The 25,406-nt window shown below is 37.8% G+C and overlaps 2 protein-coding genes across 8 annotated transcripts in view; one reads left to right on the top strand and one right to left on the bottom strand.

The window, feature by feature from the left end:
* UEVLD (UEV and lactate/malate dehyrogenase domains) overlaps positions 1-25,406 on the bottom strand; it is a 47,240-nt gene that overhangs the window by 3,210 nt on the left and 18,624 nt on the right. For 4 of the 7 annotated variants that reach the window (XM_032638784.1, XM_032638785.1, XM_032638786.1 and 1 more), the window contains 6 exons: positions 22,876-23,011; positions 22,024-22,142; positions 18,089-18,191; positions 11,504-11,674; positions 10,291-10,464; positions 412-475 (listed from right to left, as the gene is read on the bottom strand). In XM_032638784.1, coding sequence (XP_032494675.1) covers positions 412-475; positions 10,291-10,464; positions 11,504-11,674; positions 18,089-18,191; positions 22,024-22,142; positions 22,876-23,011 — 767 coding nt within the window. Of the gene's footprint in view, positions 1-411; positions 476-3,936; positions 4,214-10,290; positions 10,465-11,503; positions 11,675-18,088; positions 18,192-22,023; positions 22,143-22,875; positions 23,012-25,406 lie in introns of those variants that run through there. The other 3 variants (XM_032638787.1, XR_004350939.1, XM_032638789.1) reach the window with 3 other exon arrangements.
* Positions 4,209-9,558, top strand: LOC116757367 (transcription initiation factor TFIID subunit 13-like). Its single transcript, XM_032638790.1, has 2 exons — positions 4,209-6,569; positions 6,743-9,558. Exons 1-2 carry the CDS (start codon positions 6,464-6,466, stop codon positions 7,009-7,011), a joined length of 375 nt encoding a protein of 124 aa, XP_032494681.1. The 5' UTR covers positions 4,209-6,463; the 3' UTR covers positions 7,012-9,558.

The following is a 25,406-nucleotide window of genomic DNA, read 5'->3' on the forward strand; positions in this document are numbered from 1 at the left end:
ATATTAGACTAATTTCCAAATGTATTTATGTGTAATTAATAAATACATATTGATTTTTAAGTGGTATGGACAAATTCTCTTCTACATTTAAGAAAATATCCAATACCCTCAGATATAGGATCCTACATCCTAAATATAGGAGCAGTAAATCACTGCCTACAAATAAGGAAACTATTCTACCCTCTAAAGAGTCAACCGTATATCTAAATATTAAGCTTGCAGAGCACTCTTAGATCTACTTTAGATAAGAAATCAAAAAATAGAAAACATTGTTCTCATGTACTTTGGTTTTGTCCATACTAGTAAGTTTTGTTTGCAGAAGCCCAGTAAGTACATGCTGTGCAAACAGCTGTTACATTAGCTATGAAGTATATGGTTTTTAGTTGGATAAATGCAAAACTACACTATTACCTGTTGGAGAGCTGCACCTGAGAGTTATGCCTTGTTACGTCCTCTTGGCCACCCCATGTGGGCACTAAAAATTAAATGAAAAACTGATTATATTTCATCAATAACTCTCTTAGGATTAAGATGTGATAAAATGATCATCTGCAGTTAAGGGTACCTGTATTAAACTTTTGTTTTTTTCTTTTTGTGGTACGTGGGCCTCTCACTGTTGTGGCCTCTCCCATTGCGGAGCACAGGCTCCGGACGCGCAGGCTCAGCGGCCATGGCTCACGGGCCTAGTCGCTCCGTGGCATGTGGGATCTTCCCGGACTGGGGCACGAACCCCTGTCCCCTGCATCGGCAGGCAGACTCTCAACCACTGCGCCACAAGGGAAACCCTAAACTTTAAGGAAACGTTTTCCCCCCTTCTAGCTAGAGTTACATTTTTCCACTGGTGGCACTAAATGTGCTATACTGATTGCCTGGGGTGAGAAAGACTTTGAGCTGTAGTTCCCCCAAAACATGATCCCCAAAGTCTACTTGCAGCCCCTTACCTGTTCTCTCTCAACAACACGGGGCCATTTTACTGTCCAAGTAGAAAGCTTTCTTTTCTCAGCAGGCAATGCATAATAGGCTCCCATGTGCTGCAAGCACCTGGCATTTGCTCCACTGGGAACCATACATACATACATACACACCACGCGGCTTGCAAGATCTTAGCTCTGGCCAGGGATTGAACCCAGGCGTGACAGTGAAAGCGCCAAGTCCTAACCACTGGACCGCCAGGGAATTCCCACAAGTCTTCTAAACTGCATTCAAGATTAGGCCAGTTAGTGATGTGTCAGCAACAAAGGACAGCTTCCCCTCCTCAAACTGATTATAAGCTTCCAGGGGGCAGGGATCATGTGTTTTTTTGTGTGTATCCTCCAACACAGATTCTTTACCACAGTAAAGAATGCACAGGATAGGCTTCCTTGGTGTCACAGTGGTTAAGAATCCGCCTGCTGATGCAGGGGACACAGGTTCGTGCCCTGGCCCAGGAATATCCCACATGCCACAGAGTAACTAAGCCCATGCGCCACAACTACTAAGCCTGCGCTCTAGAGCCTGCAAGCCACAACTACTGAAGCTCGCAAGCCACAACTACTGAAGCCTGTGTGCCTAGAGCCTGTGCTCCACAACAAGAGAAGCCACTGCAATGAGAAGCCCGCGCACCTCAACGAAGAGTAGCCCCCACTCGCCGCAACTAGAGAAAGCCTGCACGCAGCAATGAAGACTGCAACAAAAAACAATTATTTATTTATAAAAAATAATAAAATAAATAATTTTATTAATAAATAATAAAAATAATAAATTTATTTTAAAAAGGAATGCACAGGAGATAGTATGAGCTGACCTTGCACATAATCCATAATTTTTTAAGGTATTTTTATTTATTTATATATTTTTAATTGTTTTCTTTTTTTTTTTTTGCTGTGTTGGGTCTTGGTTGCTGTGCACGGGCTTTCTCTAGTTGCGGTGAGTGGGGGCTACTCTTTGTTGCAGTGCTTGGGCATCTTCTAGCAGTGGCTTCTCTTGTTGCGGAGCACAGGCCCTAGAGCACACGGGCTTTAGTAGTTGTGGCACGTGGGCTCAGTACTTGTGGCTCAAGGGCTCTAGAGCGCAGGCTCAGTAGTTGTGGCGCACGGGCTTAGTTGCTCCGTGGCATGTGGGATCTTCCCAGACTAGGGATTCGCAGGCAGATCCATCCTTCCTTCCTTCCTTCCTTCCTTCCTCCCTCCCTCCCTTCCTTCCTCCCTCCCTCCCTCCCTTCCTCCCTCCCTCCCTTCCTTTATTTATTTTTGGCTGTATTGGGTCTTTGTTTCTGTGCGAGGGCTTTCTCTAGTTGCAGCAAGCAGGCGCCACTCTTCATCGCGGTGCGTGGGCCTCTCACTATCGTGGCCTCTCTTGTTGCAGAGCACAGGCTCCAGACGCGCAGGCTCAGTAGTTGTGGCTCATGGGCTTAGATGCTCCGCGGCATGTGGGATCTTCCCAGACCAGGGCTCGAACCCGTGTCCCTTGCATTGGCAGGCAGATTCTCAACCACTGCACCACCAGGGAAGCCCCAGATTCTTAACCACTGTGCCACCAGGGAAGTCCACAATCCATAATTATATTAAACAAAGAGGAAAACATAGTTGCAACAGTTAAGTTGAAAAACATCGAAAAGTTTTAAAAGTTTTTATGTTAAGTTAAAAAAGAAGCAAACCCAAAAATTGTTACATGAAAAATATAAATACATGTGGACAAATTAAGGGGTTTTTAAAAATGTTTCACTTGAATGGAAGGGCTACACATGAATTATTTTCTAAAACAAAATTTTGGCACATTATTAGTATATTCACAATATAGAGAAAATTGCAGAGAAATGTCTGCTAAATGAAACACAGCATTCACAGACCTTGGAAAGATAAATAAAAAGGGCAAGGTAGGTATAAGAAAAGACAAAAGACACAAAGAAGTCTGGAATTTAATTATGAGTATTATTGCCATTATATATTACACACATAATCACGTTTTATCTTTCCTCTGAGTTTGGACTTATAAGAGCCATGAGAAAACAATGTTTGGAGAGAGGGAGAAAGCTTCACTATGTTCAAATTTGCTTCTGACACAGTCATTAGGATTTTCAGTTAAGTTTAGATGGACTGAATTATTTCATTTTTTTGTTCATTTACTGCCCAACCCTTCACACTCCCTAAATGTATATTTATCCTAGTTTAAGAATCCCTTTCAAATAATGCAACTAATCAATCCTAATCTTTCTGGTTCTACTCCTTAAAATCAGTAATCCCCTGACCCCAAAAATTTTAATAAAAAATGACCATGTGATCTCTCTTTTCCATTACATATAACACCTATCCTTTAGGTAAGATTGATGCCCAAAGCAGATGATCTAACACTCTGTTTTGCGGTCCAGCCCTTGGGTTTCTAAAACACCATTTGAAGGAGTTATCTGCAGTTTACATATGATTTCAATATCACAGCTAAAAATAGCAGCTCCAAAGCACATGTTCTACTGACTAATTTGGTGGGGCATTGTATGAATGACCTTTGGATACAACAAAATGGTATCAGGATCATTCATTAATTTCAAAACATATTTACTGAGGCTGTTCCAAGCTCAAGGAGTTTACAGTCTGTTGGGGTGAAGAGACAAGTAAATATGCAATTATAACACAGTGTGATAGTGGTTATAATAGAGGCATAAACTTACTTAACCTGGAGAATTAGGGAAGGCTTCCTGGGAGAGGTGGCACTCAAGCCCAGTCTTTTTAATAAATTTATTTATTTATTTTTATTTATTTTTGGCTGCACCGTTGTTATGCGTGGGTTTTCTCTAGTTGTGGCGAGCAGGGGCCACTCTTTGTTGCAGTGCACCGGCTTCTCATTGCGGTGTCTTTCCTTGTTGCGGAGCACGGGCTCTAGGCACGGGGGCTTCAGTAGCTGGGGCACGCGGGCTCAGTAGCTGTGGCTCATGGGCTGTAGAGTGCAGGCTCAGCAGTTGTGGTGCATGGACTTAGCTGCTCCGCGGCATGTGGGATCTTCCCGGACCAGGGCTCGAACCCGTGTCCCCTGCACTGGCAGGCAGATTCTTAACCACTGTGCCACCAGGGAAGCCCTCAAGCCCAGTCTTGAAGGGTAAGCAGGACTTAGCCAAATTAATGAATGTTCAGGGAAAGGAAGCATCAGGTGCAAAGGCAAGGTGGCATGAGAGTGCATGAACCCTTCGGGAAGCTGCAAGTTGATCATCTGACTAGCATAAAATGCTTGTCAGAAGATGAGGCTGAGGAAAGAAGCACGAAACAAATCCTAAAGGGTCTTATATGTCGTGTAATTCCTCCTCCAGGCTGTAACTGTCATTTGTCTCTGAAATACTTAAATAATTTCACTTACATATCTGCTATTCTTATAACTCTGTTTCTAAACCCTAATATTGCATTATTTCAAAGTGTAGTTTTCCATGTCCCTTTGCCAATTTTCTATTCATCACTATCTCGCTGTCTTGATCATTGTAGTAACAGCTACCATTTACTGAGTGTTTACTCTGTGCCAGGCACTGTACTAAATGCTTAAGATAAATTATCTAATTAAGTCACAGCAAGAAAAAGTACAGCTTTGGAGTCAGACCAGGGTTCAAATTGCAGTTCTGCCCTTACTAAATGTATAAACCTTGGACAAATTGTTAACCTCATTGAATCTTAAGCTTCCTCACATATTGATTTGGAAAACTACCACCTCCTTCATGGAGTGTTTTTAAATTTTAAATGAGATATGCAAAGCATTTAATACTCAATAAAAAATAATTCTAATTTTGCTATTACTGTGGTGTAACCTATGCAAAGATACAACCAACTGGTGTCCATACATGAAACCAGCAGAGGGAGCCTCTAATCCATTTCTGGCTTCAAGACCAAGGTAATTATCGGTGGATAGAACTGTCTCTGAAACAAAGTAGAAGACAGGATAAAAAGTGATCTGATAGCAGTACCTAGAAGGGAGATAGGGAGATGGGTTGGGGAGTACATAGGTAGCTTCAATGGTATTTGTATTGTTCTTAATTGAGTATGGATTCATGAATGTCTGTTCTACTATGATGCTTTAAAACATACATATATGCTATACATATTCTTTTATATGTGTCAAATATTACATAATGTTATATTTAAGTGATCTCAATTCACATGCACCTACATCTCTCCATTTCTAGTTCCTACTTGAGAGCTCCCTTCCTTGTGCTTTTGTTTTACTTCCCTTGGACCTCTCTTATTGCAAGTCAACACTGCCTTTTATTATAGTCGTTTCCTATATTAGACTCCAAGCTGCCTAAAGACAGGGTCAGGTTCTTATTCATTTATCTAGCTCCAAGAGCAGTCAGCACAGTACCTTAGGTTTATTTATCAAGTCACACCATCCTTTATTTTCTCTTTACAATTTGAGATATTAATATAACCATATTGTGAAATGTTCTTATTCATTCAAAAATTATAACTTATTAGGGGGACTGGTTAAATAAATTTTGGTACATCCAGTAGTTTAAAAGAATGAGCAAGATCTATATATGTTATTATGCAATCATTTCCAAGTCATATCAATAAGTAAAAGGGCAAGACGGAGAATTATGTATTATGTATATTTCATACATGTGCTTGTCCATACACAGAACATTTCTGCAAGGTTGCATGGCTTCTAGAGAGAGGGACTGGGTGTCTGGCATAGAAGGGAGACTTATTTTCACTACATATTTTTTTGTACTATTTAATCCTTTTACAATGTGAAAGTACGACTTTTTCAACTAAAAGAACAGCTTAATAATTTACTCTTTCAATAAGGAGAAGGTACACACACAAAATTCAAATTGGATCAGAATAAACAGCAGTTTAACAAAAGAATAAATATCTTGAGACAACGTATGGTTAATTACCACATAGCTAGCAAGAGCTTTTAGCTCAGAGGAATGAAGGAATCACTGTGCAATGATGTGATCAGGAAAAGCTTCAAAGGGTAAGGTAAGGGAGACTTGACCTAGATCTTGAAGAATGAGATTTGAATATGCTGAGAGAGAAAGAGAAGGGATTATGGGAAAGGTAAATGCAATGGGCAAAGGTCCCTGTGGCTGAAGCAAAACTGTGGGGTGGGGCCGAGATGCACAAAACCTGGGTTTTAGCCCTGCTTCGACCTAAAAAGCTACAGCCTCCTGGGGAGGTCACTTACCATCCCTGCATCCACTGCTGGCTCCCTACAACAAACTGTAATTGACGATCCCTTGGGTCGCTTCCAGCTCTCTAATATCATGACTCTCTCCATAATTGTAATTGGGGAGGAAGATTAAGACTGCATTTTGGGACTCCTTGAATGGCAAGCAAAAGAATTTAATAATTTGGTCAGAGGAAGCCTGTGAAAGTTTTTGAAAAGAGGAACGTGACTTAGGAACATTGAATTAATATGTGCAACATACTGCAAATACTGTAAGTTTTAGCTAATATCATTATTAATTTGGCATCATTTGGCGCCCTGGAGGTGGCTGGCTGCTGGGATGGCAGATGAAGAAGAAGACCCCACATTTGAGGAAGAAAATGAAGAAACTGGAGGAGGTGCAGAAGGTGGACAGGGTAAAAGAAAGAGACTTTTTTCTAAAGAATGCCTCTCACTGTTGTGGCCTCTCCCGTTGTGGAGCGCAGGCTCCAGACGCGCAGGCTCAGCAGCCGTGGCTCGCAGGCCCAGCTGCTCCGCGGCATGTGGAGTCTTCCCGGACCGGGGAACGGGCCCGTGTCCCCTGCATCGGCGGGCGGACTCCCAACCACTGCGCCACCAGTACGGTGTATGATGTATGGGTTTGGGGATGACGAGAATCCTTATACTGAGTCAGTAGATATTCTTGAAGACCTTGTCATAGAGTTCATCACTGAAATGACTCACAAGGCAATGTCAATTGGAAGACAAGGTCGGGTACAAGTTGAAGATATCATCTTCTTGATTCGAAAGGACCCAAGAAAGTTTGCTAGAGTTAAAGACTTGCTTACTATGAATGAAGAATTGAAACGAGCTAGAAAAGCATTTGATGAAGCAAACTATGGATCTTGACACCTTTTGTACTTTCTGAAGCTTCATTATTTTCTGGGGAAACCATATTTAATAACTATATTTTCCACAGTAAGGTTCTGATATCTAGCCATGTGAATGAAAGAGAGCCACAACGTTTTCAGTCTTTATTCATGTCTTCAATTTTAGAGTGATATTTGAGCCTTTAATTGCCTGCCGTTATATTACTTACTTTGAATTACTTACTAGATTTTAATGACCACATGTAAGTCAAAGTACCTTGCAAACCATTCAGTTCCTTCTGATTTTGTGCCACTGTAGGCTGTACTGTGGCTGTTTAATATGTGAAATCTAAATGGTACCTTTGATAGCTAAGACATGTGTTTCATGTTTCTAAAGTTTTTAGATTACAGTAGTCTAAGTTATTAAAAGATAGTGAACTGGTTTGTGCTTCTTTTAAGGAGAAAATGATAGAAAATACAGCCTTTTCTAAGAGTGTTTGTCTTAAGATAATTTGTTTTAATACTCTTTTCTTTAGATAACAAGTGATTTTTTTGATTTTAATTTTTTATTTTTTGAGAAACTAAAAGTTTCCTATGAATGCTTCTATGTTGGAAGACCTATTTGATTTAAAACCTCTGGGGCTGGGCTTCCCTGGTGGCGCAGTGGTTGGGGGTCCGCCTGCCGATGCGGGGGACGCGGGTTCGTGCCCCGGTCCGGGAGGATCCCACGTGCCGCGGAGCGGCTGGGTCCATGGGCCATGGCCGCTGGGCCTGCGCGTCCGGAGCCTGTGCTCTGCGACGGGAGAGGCCACAGCAGTGAGAGGCCCACGTACCGCAAAAAAAACAAATCTTTGGGGCTTATACTGTTTGTCAGGTTTTAAGAGAACTCATTTCCCCAGGTCAAATTAAAGCTTCTAAATATAAGTGTTTTCAGTAGCAGGAATGGCATTGCTGAAAAAGCTGATGGTAGGATAAGCATTTGGGGTAGTGTTTTATTAACATATTTGTTAGTACTTGTTCATTGTGGAAATGTGTACTTGACTAAGACCACGTGTGGCTATAGAAACCACTTTTGTAGTTCAGCACATACAGGTTTTGTGTGTATTTAGCTTATTGTATTATTCTTGCACTTAGCTTAAAGTAAGGATTTTAAATTGCATTTAAGGGGATCATTGGATATTACTGTTTGTGAAACTGAATGTTTTGTGTGCTGCTTATAAACATTATCTATGAATCAGTACTTAGGAAAATTTTACTTTCTTAACCTATCAATATAAGGAATAAACTATGAAAAATTAAAAAGATTAAAAAAAATTTGGCATCATTTACAGGGTAGACTAGAGGGAAAAGAGCACATTAACTGGGAGATCTGCAATAATCAGGCAAGCAGGAGATCAACATGGACCAGAATTCAAATGGTAGTAGTGAGTAAACTCGGGGGTCTTGAGCTTGTTTGAATCCCTAGACATTTGTTACTCTAATACATCTGCTCCAAGTTCTTATTTGCTCCCCTCTCCTGGTTCTATTGATTAGTGTTTAGTGTCAGGAAGCATTCTGAGCCTGAAAAGCTATTTCTGCTTGAATCACACTGTCAGGTTTTGTCAAGGTTTATTCTATAGCCTGATTCTTTCTAGCACTGAACTTTCTAGGTGGCCAGTGCAGATTTATACAGATTTAAAATCTTCCTCCAGTTCTTCAGTTAAATCACTTCCTCACAGGCAGAGAAGTTCTTTTCTACATTGTGCTCTACCCTACAGCACCTACAGGCTGAATAGAGTAAGAGTAATATACTTTAAATGAGGAAGCAATGATTAATTTTCCCCAAATTACCTTTTTAGCATATTACCCGCATGCTCAAATACCTTTAATAGTTCCCCTCTGCCTGAGAATCACTTTCCAACTCTTTATCAGGTATTCAAGGATCTCCAAAATGTGACAGCAACCAAGTTTATCTGGTTGAAACTCTGCAACAACCAGTCTAGATATTTTTATCCCATGACCATGCCATACTTAAGTGTGTGCCTTTGCCTGTTTTCCCATTCCTGGAATGTCTGTCCCATTCTTTGGTATTTATTCAAATCCTATTCATTCTTCCAAAGTACAGTTCAATGATGGCCTACCCAGAATTTTCTCCAGTCATTTCAACCCATGTTAAATGCTCACTCGTAAGTGTCTAAGCACTGTAAATCTAAAATATATTCATTTTGGCACTTAATCAAATAGTATCCGATACTTTCATTGTTAGCCAAAACATCTTGTAAATATTTTTCTTGTTGCTCTAAAATAATTTTTAAGTATGATGAAGGAAGAGACTGTGCTCTGTGCCTCTTTTGTATCACACTAACATCTTATATAGTAGTAAGAAGAGTAGACACTCATATACTTGTTTAAATGAATAAAAATGAACAAACTTAGGATAAAGCACTTTTATCACCTAACCAACCTGACTTTATAGCATGAGGGAAAAATAAAGAAAAAAGAGATTCTTGAATCAAATAGGGAAAGCATTCATTTGGGATAGGAAAAGGGGCTTTCAAATCCAGGGGACTGTATTTTTTTTTTTTTTTTTACAGTACGCGGGCCTCTCACTGCTGTGGCCTCTCCCGTTGCGGAGCACAGGCTCTGGAAGCGCAGGCTCAGCGGCCATGGCTCACGGGCCGAGCCGCTCCGCAGCATGTGGGATCTTCCCGGACTGGGGCACGAACCGGTGTCCCCTGCATTAGCAGGCGGACTCTCAACCACTGTGCCACCAGGGAAGCCCAGGGGGACTGTATTTTATGAATGCTTTCTGTGGTAGGGACAGAGCAGAGAGCAAGTAGCTGGTAAAAAAAAAAAGGCCGTAAGGGTAAATAAAGAATGAAAATTCTGTTTAAAAAGGTGAGAAACAGACAGGAGGTATGTACCTAGGGAGAAAGTCTGAACTTAGGGAAAGGTAAGCAAGATTGTAGGATGGGAGAGTAAAGGAAAGAGTTCTGTATATGCTTTAGGGTTTATGTAAATGTTGCTCTCCAGAAAATTAAACTTTTAAATTGATCCTGGATGCTGAAATTCAAATACAAAATATAAAAAGATAAATAAAAATATATAACCTAAGGGGTCTTGCCTTTTACTTACAGAAAAGTGAATACAGTCAGAATGACATGTTTGCAAAGTATATTCACAATACAGGGCCTGTCACACAAAAGGCACTCAAATGTGGAAAGAAAGCCAATTAAGCACCACAATTCTGGAGTCCCCAGAACTGTGCATATCATGCATATCATGGCCTCTGGTGATGTAGGTTATCAATATACATAACTAATAAACATGTATTTCTTACCTTTGTCTTCTCCCTGCTCACCAATAACCCATACTTCTCTTCCTGAAGTCTGTGCCTTCAAAACATTTGTAATAATATATTGTAATCTCTGTGAATCCAGATTGCAACCAATTCCAATCACTCGATTTGCAGGAAATGCACTCAGTTTCCACGTCACATAGGTCATGATTTCCACTAAATATTACATACAAGGTGAAAATATAAATATTTTTAAAAATGTACTTCTAGTTCCTAAACAAAATATTTATTATTTTAATAAGTATATTAAAACTTGTATATACTCTTCTTAGGTCCTAAATGCACTATGAAGCATAACATAGTTTAAAATTTATTATATATTATGTAAATTTAATATATTTTAATTTTAATTAATAATTAAAAACAACTAACCAGGTTTCAGCATGATCTTACATAACTTTGCTGTTAAATATAAATTTTTAAGAGAGGAAAACAGATAATTTCCAGAGCAGTTAAGCGAGAAAGATGAAAACTGGGTACAGAAAATCAGAAAATTTTTTTCATTGATCAAGTTCTCTTTTATATCTAGCTTAAGCTGAATTTCTATCTTTAAATTAAAATACTAATTCATATACTACCACCATGCTATACAGCATTATCAACAAAAATACAACTATTTTTTTCTTATGTGACAAAACGATGTCAGGAATTAAACCAACATCCCTCAATCAACTGCTATAGGAGAACAAGTGAAATTCATATCATACTCCTATATTGGGAACATTAAAAAAAATCTGTTCACCAATTTGAGTCCAGTACCACCTAATTCTTTGGAAAAAATTTCTCAAATCATTTGAGAAACAATTTAAAATACAAAATGTTAAAAATGCACTCTGGTGTGCTCACTAACATTTTATGACACTTCAGAGTTAACAAAGGATCCTTCCTATAAGCTACTGCATCTTTCTCTTGGGTGTTTAATCATTTTCTCACTGAGAAAGGCATGGCTAATGACCTGGAACATATTAATAGTAATATTATATAAAAAACTGTAAGTTGTAACCCTCTAGTTAATGACAGTCAGAAGAAGTAACTGGTTGACAGGATATGGAAAATACTGCATTGTTCATCATAAGAGCAATTTAACTGAATGCTCTGGCTGTCCCTTTATAACCTTGTTTTATGACTTTTATCAGAAATGGCAATTCTACTGATACACTGGACCACCAAATTTATTTAAAATAAAGTCTTGTACCTGGTTGAGATGCAACGAGCAGGATGCCATGTGGACTATAATGTCCCAGAGCTGCAACAAAGGCTCTGAACATATCCACATTTCTCTGTACCACGTCGAGGTAGGACTGAGAACTACCCAGAGAGTTGACTGTGAAGATCACCACCTTGGAATGAGTAGAGGCAGACAAATCTAATGAATAAAAAGAAACAGTCTGAGCTCAAGATAAAGGTTTTAACCAAGTTCTTGTTCATGATAATCAGGTTCTTCTTTTCTACAATTAGACAGCTTTTAGCACAATTGCCTCTAGATCAATCCTGTGTCCATAGGAAGGATACAAAGTGCTGAGGTTTGCCTCCAGAAAGAGGATTAAAAGCAAGAGTGTATCCCAGGGCAGGAAAGAGCAAAAAAGATAAAATAAATTACAGAATCCAGACTCCACAAACAGGGAATTAGGTTTCTATGTAATTCACAATTTTCTTAGAAAAAATAAATAATATGCTATAGGCAGAATGCACCTATAATCAATTACATCACTGATTTTTTTTTTTTAAGCTCTAGGTCCATCCATGTTGCTGCAAATGGCATTATTTCATTCTTTTTATGGCTGAGTAATATTCCATTTTTTATATATACCGCATCTTTTAAAAAAATTTTTTATTGTAGTATAGCTGCTTTACATGTTGTGTTAGTTTCTATGGTACAACAAAGTGAATCAGCTATACATATACTTATATCCCCTCTTTTTTGGATTTCCTTCCTATTTAGGTCACCATAAAGCATTGAGCAGAGTTCCTTGTGCTATACAGTAGGTTCTTATTAGTTATCTATTTCATACATAGTATCAATAGTGTATATATGGCAATCCCAATCTCCCAACTCATCCCACCCCCCCTTCCCCCTTGGTATCCATACGTTTGTTCTCATCACTGATTTTTAAACTGGGAGTTTAGGAGTCCTAGACCTCCTTGAAAGTGACTAAGAGGCCATGTAGGAATGGGAATAAGCAGAAAGAAGGCTGGCAGGCACAGCATAGTGTTGTTTGTATCTGTTTTATTTATTAAGGATTCTACTCCAAAGAGGAAAAAAATTATGTGAAACTCTTTAAATCAAGATAAAACATCTTGGCTCATTTTTTTACTGAATTTTCCTTACACTGAAGCCCAGTGTCTTGGTTTTAGGTTCTTCTAATGGGGCTCACATGTAAGCAACTGTTATGACTTAGGAAAAGCTGTTCTCCAGAATTCATGTCTCTGATCCTCAAGCATACTTATGCTATTTTACAACTACATTACCCTCTATTACACAGTGTGTTTTACAGAAGTACATGCCAAAACAGTGGCCAGAATTATAAGTATCAGAAACAACAGAAAAATAATAAAGTAACTAGGGTGATATCAGTTCAGTCAACATGTGTAAATGATTATTAGCATCTCAGCAAGACAATGAGTAGATTCCAGGGTTTATAGTCTTAATTAAGCCTATAAGGCCATTTTCCTAAACAAGTTGCAGAATGAAACCCTTGTGTAAGGTGTCCACTGGGAAATGCATTATCCAATTTTAATTCATAATCTGACACAGCTGTGGGGGTAGAGCCAAAAACTGAAGTCCTGCATCTTAATTATGATTCTTCATGAGTCCTCTTAAGTAAATAATGCCTATGTTCTAGTGTTCAGAATAGATACCTGGTAATGAGTCAAAATCTCAGCATTGGAAGACATTAGAACTGAAAGGGATACAGTTAATACTTCCATGCCACTTCTATGTGCCAGGTACTGTTCTAAGACCTTGACCTGTATTTACTCATTTAATGTAATCCACAACACACTGTGGGGCAATATCATTCCCATTTTACAGATGAGGAATCTGAGGCACAGAGAAGTTAAGTAACCTGCTCAAAGTCATAGAGCTAGTAAGTAGCAGAGCCAGAATTCAAGCTCAGGCAGACTGGCTTCAGAGTGCTGTTCAACACTATGCTATATTTAGGAACTTAGTCCTATACCCTCATAAAGTTGAGGAAATTGATATCTGGAAGGATTAGGTAGCTTGTCCATACTACTGTATTAAATACCAGTGAACAGTTGAATTTATGACCCTACAGTTTGGCCCCAACCTATCTTGCCAGGATCATATTTCCTTTCTTTTCCTTCTTTAGCTTCCTGTACTTTGAATGATGAAATGCCCTCACCCTCAAGGTTGACTTATAAGTAAACAGAGTAGTAGCTGTCTAATATGATTTCAGAAGTGCAAGAAAGCCTTCCTACTCTAAAGCCTTTTAATCTCTCCATAGGCCTGGGGTGGACACAGGCTTCTCTAAGTTCATAAAGCACCTCAGGTGATTCTCACACAAGGGATCAATCCATAACCCATGTTTTAAGAACCACTGGCTATTGAGAAAATTTTACTTTGCTCCATATGTCAAAAACAGCTTTTTTTGTTTGTTTTTGGCCATGCCACGCAGCATGTGAGATCCTAGTTCCCTGACCAGGGATCCAACCCATGCTCCCTGCAGTGGAAGCCTGGGGCCCTAACTACTGGACCGCCAGGGAACTCCCAACAACAACTTATTTTTTAATTTGCAATTATTGAACACTTTTTTCTTGAGGCACACACATACACATACTCATACACCCAAATATCTATGCTTGTATATGCAGAGACTATTTCTGGAGTGAATCATAAGAAATTGGTAACAAACATGTTTGAAACTCCTGCTTACTAACTGTGTGACCAAAGCCACAATCTCTCTCAGCCATCTATAAAATAAAGTAAGAGAAGTAATGGAATATATGTAAACTATCTAGCTTGTATTACTGGATTCCCTGAAAAAAAATGGCATCTATTATTATTATTAAGGATAAGGGACCAACACAGTAGTGTCTTCAGCCAGGAAATGACATGATCAAAATAATCATAGGATAATTATTCTATTAGCTATGTTTAATATAAAATAAAAGTAATCAGCAGAAAGGAAACAGGAACCCTCATATACTGCTGGTGAGAGTATAAATTAGTACAGCTTAATAATATACATTTTAAAAACACCTTTGACCCAGTAATTCTACTTTATCCTACTAGGTAGAGAAATACACAAAGATTTTATTACATTACAATGTTCTCTGCAGCATTATTTGTAATCACAGAAAAACACAAAAAAACTAAATGTCTACCAATAGGAGACAGACATCCATATGATGGAATATTATTATAAAGCTGTTCAAAGATATAGAGCTATTTAGACCTCTATGTGCTATTAATAATGATCTTCAAAATGATACTATAAATTAATCAATAACTTAAACACAGAATTGCGATATGACCTAGCAATTCCATTTCTGGGTACATACCAAAAAGAACTGAAAAGAGGTGTTCAAACAAAAACTTGTACAAAAATGTTCACAGCAGCACTACTGACAATAACAAAAAGATGCAACCCAAATGTACATCAACTGATAAGTGGATAAATAAAGTGTGGCATATCCAGACCATAGAATATTATTCAACCATAAAAAGGAGTGATAAATGCTACAATATAGATGAACCTTGCAAACATTATACTAAGTGAAAGAAGCCAGACACAAAAGGCCACATATTGTGTAATTCCATGTATATGAAACATCCAGAAGAAGCAAATCCAGAGTAGATCAGTGGTTGCCAGGGTCTGGGGAAAAGGGAAAATGGGGAGTGATTGCTTCATGTGTAGAGGGTTTCCTTTTGGGGTGAGGAAAATGTTCTGGAACTAGATATTCGTGACAGTTGCACAACATTGTGAATATACTGAATGTCACTAATGGTAAATTTATGCTATATGTATTTTTTTTTTTTTTTTTTTTTTGCGGTAGGCGGGCCTCTCACTGTTGTGGCCTCTCCTGTTGCGGAGCACAGGCTCCGGATGCGCAGGCACAGCGGCCATGGCTCACGGGTCCAGCCGCTCCGCGGCATGTGGGATCTTCCCGGACCGGGGCACGAACCCGTGTCCCCTGCATCGGCAGGCGGACTCTCAACCACTGCGCCACCAGGGAAGCCCCAATGCTATATGTATTTTAACACAGTAAAAAAAGGGATAAAAATATTAAGTGCAAAAAACAAGTGCAGAACCAGTTTCCCCAATCTGACTCCTGAAGCAACTACTCTTAACAGTTCCTCAGTATTTCTCCAGATTTAGTCTATGCACACACTGTTTGTTTATGTATGTATAGTATGCATGTTTGCAGGCTCATATATACCTATGCACAGCCCTCCCCAAAGTATTTTAGTAGCTATTTAAAAAATCCAAATGGAGAAAAGTACAACTCTAGGATGATCATCAATGCCTGTCATGATGGGGCATTACTAAAATTTCCAAATGAGCTTACTTTCCCAAAATTATTAACACACTTCTCCATATCATAGAACATATTTGAGATGTTAGCTAATATTATATTTTAAATTACCTCATGTAATAGTAATTATCAGGAATATGCAATCAAAATTAACAAGGGGAACATGAAAGTTGCCCCAATATAGTGCTCATTCATTCAAAACTCCTTACTTGGTGGCAAGTACCACATCCTATATATCTACTCCAAGGATTCTATTCTTTCAATTATCTGAAACAATAGTTATTGATGGCTAATGAGACACATAGGAAGAAACAATTTCCTCAGGTCCTAAATGGCCTCACAACCTCTAGAGTCCATGTACTAAACAGTCTCCTGGAGTGATTTGGAAGAGTGAAGAGGTCCCTTAAGAACTTCAGTACCTGGAAATGAGAGGCACAAGAGACTATCCAGCTCCCCAAAGGATCCTCTGTACAAGGCCTACAAAAGGACCATTAAAGCAACTATTGTACTCTTTCCAGAGAAGGAAAATAAATCCATTGTATCCTACAGGGATCCAGAGGCTTGCTAGAACTATTACACCCAATTTTTATAACCTATAGGTATAATTTCAACTTTTTGATCCACTGCGGTTCTTAGTACATTCAGCCTTGTGAAATCATATGTCTCGACATTTTATTTGGAAAATATGGTTAAGAAAATAACCATATTTTATTTGGAAAATATGGTTAAGAATATGGTTAAAAAATATGGTTAACATTCCCCGGTGGCGCAGTGGTTAAGAATCCACCTGCCAATGCAGGGGACACAGGTTTGAGCCCTGGTCCAGGAATATCCCACATGCCGTGGAGCAACTAAGCCCGTGCGCCACAACTACTGAGCCTGTGCTCTAGAGCCCATGAGCCACAACTACTGAGCCCACGTGCCACAAGTACTGAAGCCAGCATGCCTAGAGCCCATGCTCTGCAACAAGAGAAGCCACTGCAATGAGAAGCCCACAATGCACCACAACGAAGAGTAGCCCCCACTCCCTGCAACTAGAGAAAGCCCGCGCGCAGCAACGAAGACCCAACACAGCCAATAAATAAAATAAATAAATTTATTTTTAAAAAAAAGAATACACGAGACCTGAGTAAGGAAAGGCAAAGGAAAGCTAAGCAACTATAGCGTATTACATCCTGACTCTAGCTATAACCTGGTTTTTGGAGACTATACATTCTCTAGTTCAATGGCTTTCCAATTTTTTTTGATCATGCATCCCCGGTAATAAAATAACTTTATTCCCACATCCCCAAATCTGGTATTTACCTACATATATACGTCTGTACTAATATATTATGTACATTGTTAAATACATGCAAATCTTTTGAATTAAAAAGATTTTAAAAATTACTTTTTTAACATTCTAAATTTTATTTATTAATGATACAAACCCCTCTTTTGTTCTTATTAAAATTCATTTTAACAATATATTTTTAGTGAAAGCAATGTGAATGGATTTTTTTTTAATCTTGGTTTAGCACTTTGCTATATACCAAGAGGTATGTATTAATTCCCACTTTACAGATGATAAAACTGAACTCAGAGATTATATAATCTGACAAATGGCAGAGCTAGTATGCAAACCCCCATGTCTAACTCTAAAATCAGTGTTCTTAACCAATATATTATGAAAAAGGAAGCAATCAGAGAAAACAATTTATACTAAGGTATAAGTCAGAGACTGAGAATAAATCCTTCCAACCAATTTGAATGTTATTTGCTTATCTGACTCTTATTAACCTAATTAGTTGCAATCTGTACGAGTTTAGGTAAGTCCCTTAATTTATATGAACCTCAGTTTCCCAATATGTAAAATGAGGGACTTGGACTAGGTGATCTTTAAGATGCTTTCAGCAACAAAATTCTAGGACTCTAGGCAGAGCACAGAGAATTTTTAGGGCAGTGAAACAACTCTGTTTGATACCATAATGGTGGATACATGTTTGATTTGTCCACACCTATAGAATATACAAAGACAAGAGTGAACCCTAATGTAAACTATGGACTTTGGATGATAATGATGTGTCCAGGGAGGTTTATCAATTATACCACTTAGGTAGGGGATACTGACAATGCAGAGGCTGTGCCTGTGTGGGGGCAGGGGGTATACAGGAAATCTCTGTACCTTCTGCTCAATAATACCCTGAACCTAAAACTGCTCTAAAAAATAAAGTCTACAAAAAAATTCTAGGACTCAAATATAAGGGCAAACAAGGCACAAATCTTTTAAGCAGAATAACCAGACCTTTGCTGATCTCCACATTAGGCAGGTTGAATATGTCAAGGTCCATTATCACTCCTTTAGTCCCTTCTGAGAGGTCTAAGAGGACCAGTCTGTCTGCAATGCCCTGTACAGTACAATAAGAAAAAGAATAGCATTACACCGCACACGGCCAGTTACTCAGTTTAAATTCATTCAGAAGTGAGAGCTAAGGGAGAACGAATACATAGGCCTATGTGCTCTCTTGTGAAGGAAGTAGCACAATAGCAATAAAAGGGACATGAAAGCAAGAAAATACTATGCACTTGAATAATGTGATCCTTTAGGCTTAACTAAAAACTGGGCTCTAACAGGGCTTAACTCAGAAGTCACAGAGTGCAGGTTTCTTTTGATGGGATAATGAGTAATAAAGATGACATGGTGCACTCAATATGTTTGCTATTGTTCTTCCGTTTATGTTTTCGTTTTGTCATAATTTCCATTCTGAAAGAACTCAGACTGTCTATTTTAGCATCAATGTCAACACTAATGCCAAGTTTCTCTTAAAAAGAAAAAAAGATAATAGTCATAAAGCTAAAATAAAACCCAATTATTATGCAGTTCTCTCCCCAGAGATCTCATGGAAAATACTTCACATGCCTGTAGACAGCTTTCTAGGTGCCATGGTGGGCTGACCATAAACAACAGGATGGAAACTCCTAAGAGTCGATTTATCTTCGTGGACGTCCTTTTTCCAAAGCAGCAAGGGATATGAGCATCTCTCCTATCTTAGGGTGCAGGAGCAAGACTACCCAGGGATCTACCAGACTATGAGGCAGAAAGTGTACAGGAAGCAATGCAGCCATGCTACTTATTAACTTTGTAAGACTAAGCAAGTCACTGAACTTGGTCTTATTTCTTGGAGTTATAAAGATTAATTATGTGACACAGGGCTGGCAAAGAGCAGTCCTCTCTAAATGGTACCTATTAATTTTATTAACATTAACCACACTCATAAGAGAAATGCAAAGAAAACTATGAGTTACCATTTTTCATTTATCAGACATGCAAAGATCCCAAAGTTTAACAGTAGTGTGAGAAAACAGGTATTCTCAAACACTGTGGGAATGAGAATGAACTAGCACAATTGATATGAGGGATAATTTGACAATTTCTGTCAAAGTTTAAAAACACAGGGACTTCCCTGGTGGTCCAGTGGTTAAGACTTTGCCTTCCAATGCAGGGAGTGCAGGTTCGATCCCACATGCCTTGTGGCCAAAAAACCAAAACATAAAAACAGAAGCAACTTTGAAACAAATTTCAGTACACACAAAAAAGAAAAAAAAAGTCTGCATCAAAAAAAAATCCTTATAAAATAAATAAATAAAAACACAACTCCCTTAATCCATCAACCTCATTTGTAGAAATCATCCTACAAGTTTATTAGTACATGTGTAAAATGATACAATATGTATAAGGATATTCAAAAGACTAGAAACAAACTAAATGTCCATCAATAACCACAACAAGGCAGTGTTACATAGTGGTTTAGAGCAGAGCTTCTCAAGCTTTAAGGGATCGCCATTTAATAGATCAGTGAAGCACATGGGTTACCAGGAATTTTGTAAAAATGCAGATTTACTTCCTTTGATCTGGAGTAGGGCCTGAGATTATGTATTTCCAATAAAATCTCAGATGATGCCAATGCCACACGTTGGGTAATAAGGATCTAGAATACAGGCTCTGTAAATAGATTGCCCAACCTCAAACCCTGGCTCCTTTTATTAATACTGTGACTTTGGGCAAGTTGGGTAACCTCCCTATGCCCTGGTTTCTTCATTTGTAAAATGACAGTAACGATAGTACCTAAAAATTAATCAAGTGGGACTTCCCTCGTGGCACAGTGGTTAAGAATCCACCTGCCAATGCAGGGAACTCGAGCCCTGGTCCAGGAAGATCCCACATGCCGTGGAGCAACTAAGCCTGTGAGCCACAACTACTGAGCCTGAGCTCTAGAGCCTGCGAGCCACAACTACTGAGCCCATGTGCCACAACTACTGAAGCCCATGCACCTAGAGCCCATGCTCTGCAACAAGAGAAGCCACTGCAATGAGAAGCCCATGCACTGCAACGAAGAGTAGCCCCCGCTCACTGCAACTAGAGAAGAGTCCGCTCGCAGCAACAAAGACCCAACGAAGACCCAACGCAGCCAAAAAAATCAATCAATGAAAAAAAAAAATGAAACAAGTGTTTAGACAAGTGCCTGGATCTAGTAAGCATTCAGTAAGGGTTAGTTATTGCTGCTACCACCACTTCAACTACTGCCATTATTATGACTACTACTGCACTAGTTGAATATTGTTGCACTATTCAAATATTGTACCTTGTATCAAAATATTAACATTTAAAGGGAAAAACGGAAAAAAACTTTCCAACTAGACAGTTCACAAACAAAGAAATACTGATAGTGCGACTTCTAACAGTTAAAGAAATATGACTTTAAGGGGTCTTCCTACACTTACCAAAAACAAATAAAATTGATAAAACTTAGTACTGTTAGCAATGACAAATATCAGGTTGATGTGTGCATTGTTATTAGCAGTGTAAATTACACTGTTATTCACAGTGTAAAGTTCTGCCCTTCTGAAGAGCAATCTAGCAATATGTAATAAGTACCATAAAAATCATTCATTGCCCTCTGACTCACTAGTACTATTTCTGAGATTATGTACCCCTAACAGAAAATTCAGACAAGAAAATAAACAACTTGTAAGGCAATGTTTATAGAAGCATTCTATTTACTAACAAAAGATCTACAAACATTTCAAATTCCACTTAAGAAGGAAGAGTGCATTCAGATGGAGTGTGGAGGAAATGAAAATATAATATGGCAAAAGTTAGCATATATGGTTCTGAACAGTTAGCTTTTAAAATCTTCTAGCTCCCTGGATACAATTTAACTATTTGCTGAAGTAGAACCTACCTCCAAGATATACGTGAATCTTAAATGGAAAGGGAAGAATTTAGATGGCAATCAATCAAACTTTAATAGAAAAGAAAACCAAATACCGGCTATCAAATAAATACATGGAGGAAGAGCTAGTCCAGCAGTCCCCAACCTTTTTGGCACCAGGGACAGGTTTCGTGGAAGACAATTTCTCCTCAGACCGGGGGCGGTAGGGCGGTGGAGGGGTGGTTGGATGGATGGCTCAGGCGGTTATGGTTCAGGCGATGGGGAGCAGCAGATGAAGTTTTACTCGCTCGCCCACCGCTCACTTCTTGCCTGGTTCCTAACAGGCCACAGACCGGTAGTGGTCCTCGGCCCGGCGGCTGGGGACCCCTGAGCTAGTCTATTCTGGTCTACATGGCTCAAATGACACAGACATGCTGTTACCATGATACTGGGCCCTGGAGGGTCTTTCAACCTCTCTGAAGGGGGACTTAAGCCTTTCTGAAAATAATTTATATAGAAAAGATCTAGTAAAAAGGACTGATGGAAAAATAGGCAAATCTCAAACTACTGTAAAATATCAAATTAGGAACTATGATCCTAAAAGAAAGTGGAGTAATTACACAAGAAAAGGCAATTGTTTTTTAAAAATGTTAATTTTAGAAATAGCTAAATTAGGTATTATATTAAATAAGAGTTTAATTAAAGCAGCAGGACTCAGAAAACACAAACGAATTTGTGACTAAGTCAGATGAATGTCAACTTGAGGTTTCCCTTGGATTAGGATGATAAGCCCATTGTTCAAATCATGTTTTCAAAGCCTATTCCACGACTAACTACTAATTAAGAAGCAACATTACTGATGAGAGCTTTCACATATTTTTTTTGTCAGCTTACTAAATATATTTTAAGGCAAAATGAAGTTTTCCCACATGACAAAATGAAGCCATTACTTCTTGTGTGTTAAATAGAAACTGCCTAAAAGTGTAGCAATATGACAGATGTATTTATAACCACTATGCTTACATACCTTTGCTGAAATTGCTAATGTGCAGGCAATTCCCAGTTCTCCACCACCAACCACAGTAATTTTATTGACTGTTTTATTCTCATGATTTGCCCAGTTCTTTGAATTTATATCTGAGACACCTAAAAAGTAAAGTGAACTATCATAAGAATTTAAAAATATCAAAAATCTTTTTAGCATCTTAAAAAAAATACACCAAAGTTCAATAACTTGGACAGAAAACATGGTACTAGGCACTCCATAATAGACATTCAAAAATATTGTTGAACAAATGAAATGCAAGAAAGACAGGAATCTCATAATAAATATTCTACTAAATAGAGGCTATCATTTTAAAAAGAAAATATCTTTCCAAACATTTAAAAAATATTATATAAGACTCTTAAAAAAATAGGATCTCCATAATTCTGAAAAACATTGTGATTCTTACTGCTCTAGTCTACAATGCAAAAAAATGTTTAACATGAAATTTTGCAAGCATAGGTATTTTGCTTTATCCTCAATGAGAAACAATGAGAATCATAGATTCTCTGGTCCAGTATACTGAATGAGGCAAAAAGCCACACAAACATATAATGAAAAAGGCTTGGGATCATTAATATATATCAAGTGGTTTTGAAAATAACAAATTATTTTAGCTGTCAGGATAAAAGTAATCTTTTACATTTTAAGAAACCATATTCATTGGAACTGTATGGTAATACCTTACGATAAACATATAGGAATTTTTGATTCACCACAGATCTGTACATATACAAGCATGTATTTATTCAGAGAAATCAAGTAGCAGAGAGTAAAGGATATTAATGAGAAATTGTAAACTCATAACTCTTATGATTAAACAAAAATACAAACCTTCAGTGATTTTTGCAATATAGGCTAGCAAGTCTACCTGCTGTGCCTCATCAGATGATGGCAGAGAATACAGGGGAAGTTCTTCTTGAAACTTGGCAATCATTTCTTTAATTAATCCAACAATGACAGATTTAGGCTACAGAACACACACAAAGGGAAAAGTTATGCAAAAATTTTGCTAAGGAATACTACCTTGTTACAGAGTTAGCCAAAAGAAAGTATTACGTCATGCTCTCATTTTTCGAAAACTACCATACAAATTATATGATACTTTTAACTGTTTTAATACATTTAATCGAAAAAAATTAATTTTTTAGCTGAAAAATAAAGGGAGAAATGCTAAACCCACATCTCCAAAAAGTGGGAAAACAGCATAAATGTGCTTACTAGCAGAGTACCTATATTTGGGAATGGTCTTGTCTATCTGCCTTTTTTTAACTTTTTATTTTGAAATAATTGCGGACTTACAGAAAAGTAGCAAAAAAATAGTACAAAGAATTTCCATATACTCTTCACCCAGATTACTCGAATGTTAACATTTTATCATATTTGCTTTCTTAGCCTCTTTTCCTCTATTTTCTGAACCGAGAGTAAACTGAAGATATGATACCCCTTCATCCCTAAATACTTTAGCATATATTTCCTAAAAGAAAGAACAAAACATTCTCCTATATAACCACTATCAAATCATAAAATTAATACTGATATTTATCTAATCCAGTACTGTTCATTTTAATTTAACTGGTTAAGCAACCTTAGTGAAATGCACTTAACCTCTCTGAGCTTCAGTATTACTAGCAATACACTGTGAATAATAAATCCCAATAATAGAAACAAATGAGCTAATGTATGCAAATTATATGTTGTGAGTGTAAAATATGTTTTTTATTATTATTAGGAATATTCAGTGGCTATAGAAATTGCTTAATTTCTCAGAGTCTAGGTTTCACTCTAATAAATTTTTTTTTTTTTGTGGTACGCGGGCCTCTCACTGTTGTGGCCTCTCCCGTTGAGGAGCACAGGCTCCGGACGCGCAGGCTCAGCGGCCACGGCTCACGGGCCCAGCCGCTCCGCGGCATGTGGGATCTTCCCGGACCGGGGCACAAACCCGTGTCCCCTGCATCGGCAGGCGGACTCTCAACCACTGCGCCACCAGGGAAGCCCACTCTAATAAATTTTTTATTAGAATAAAACAACTCATATACCTTTAAAGACTAAGCAGATAACGTAATGTGTGAAGTTGTCAAGTGTAAGAAAATTTGGGGAGATGGTCACTGTGGTAATTTGGAAATAGTACATGTATAGTCATTCAAATCCATATTAAGAACAAAACAAAGCAAAACAAAACCACTGTGCTGTTCAAACAAAATTCTGTAGGCCTAATGCAGCACACTGACTCTCTTGGGGAAAATGTCTGCAATCCTTGGCCTAGATGACCTCTAGATTCCTTCTAGCTCCAAACTCTGCATAGTTATACTATGTAATTCCAACTGCATGTGGAACTTAAAGTTTACATAGTACTTTTAAAAATCATAACATCATACTTTTTAAAAATTGAAGTATAGTTGATTTACAATGTTGTGTTATAGTTTCAGGTGTACAGCAAAGTGATTCAGTTATATATATATATATATATATATATATATATATATATATATTCTTTTTCAGATTCTTTTCCATTATAGGTTATTACAATATATTGAATATAGTTCCCTGTGCCATATTATCTATTTTATATATAGTAGTGTGTATCTGTTAACCCCAAACTCCTAATTAATCCCTCCCCCTCCCCCAAATGTAGTTCTTCTAAATAGGGCCACTTAAATAATATAATATCTTCTTGAGACTAGTTTTAGCTTATAATAAAGAGGTTCAGAATAGTAAAATGAAATCAATATTGTCTGATCTGAAATCAAGCACAACCTTGACTAGATTATAAGAATATCTCTGAGTATTTATTAAACAAACAAAACTATGAAAAGAGTTGCCAAAGAAAACCAGAAAGAGGAAACAGGAAAGATAAATTCCCACAATAGGGCACAGATGTCAAAATACTGTTAAAGGATAGTATTTTTTTTAAAAGTTGTAAAAATGGATGAAAGAGATAAACAGACAATTCAAAAAAGAAGAAACGTACATGATAAGTAAATGTATGATAAGATTTCAATTTCTCAAATAACCAAAGAACTAAACATTAAGGTTAAGACATCATTTTTGTCCTTCCAACTAACGAATTTTTATCATGCCCTATTCGTCACATTTAACTGGTAATCTTATTTAAATCACCAAGTAATGCAAATAATGTACAGGTTCATAAAGTAAAAGATTAATGTTTCCCCACCTAAGCTCCACTACTGACAATTTGGTATGCAGTTTTTCTTTTTCTATTTCTTTTTTTCTTCTTTATAAAAGTTTTATTTATATGAAAAAAATAGAAAACCATAAAACAATATGAAATGCATCCACAATTGCATATCCTTTTACAATATGTATATAAAATAAGAAGTGATAATCCTAATGCCATCCTTTAC

Source organism: Phocoena sinus, chromosome 8, assembly GCF_008692025.1.
Source record: "Phocoena sinus isolate mPhoSin1 chromosome 8, mPhoSin1.pri, whole genome shotgun sequence".
In the NCBI taxonomy this organism is placed as follows: domain Eukaryota; kingdom Metazoa; phylum Chordata; class Mammalia; order Artiodactyla; family Phocoenidae; genus Phocoena; species Phocoena sinus.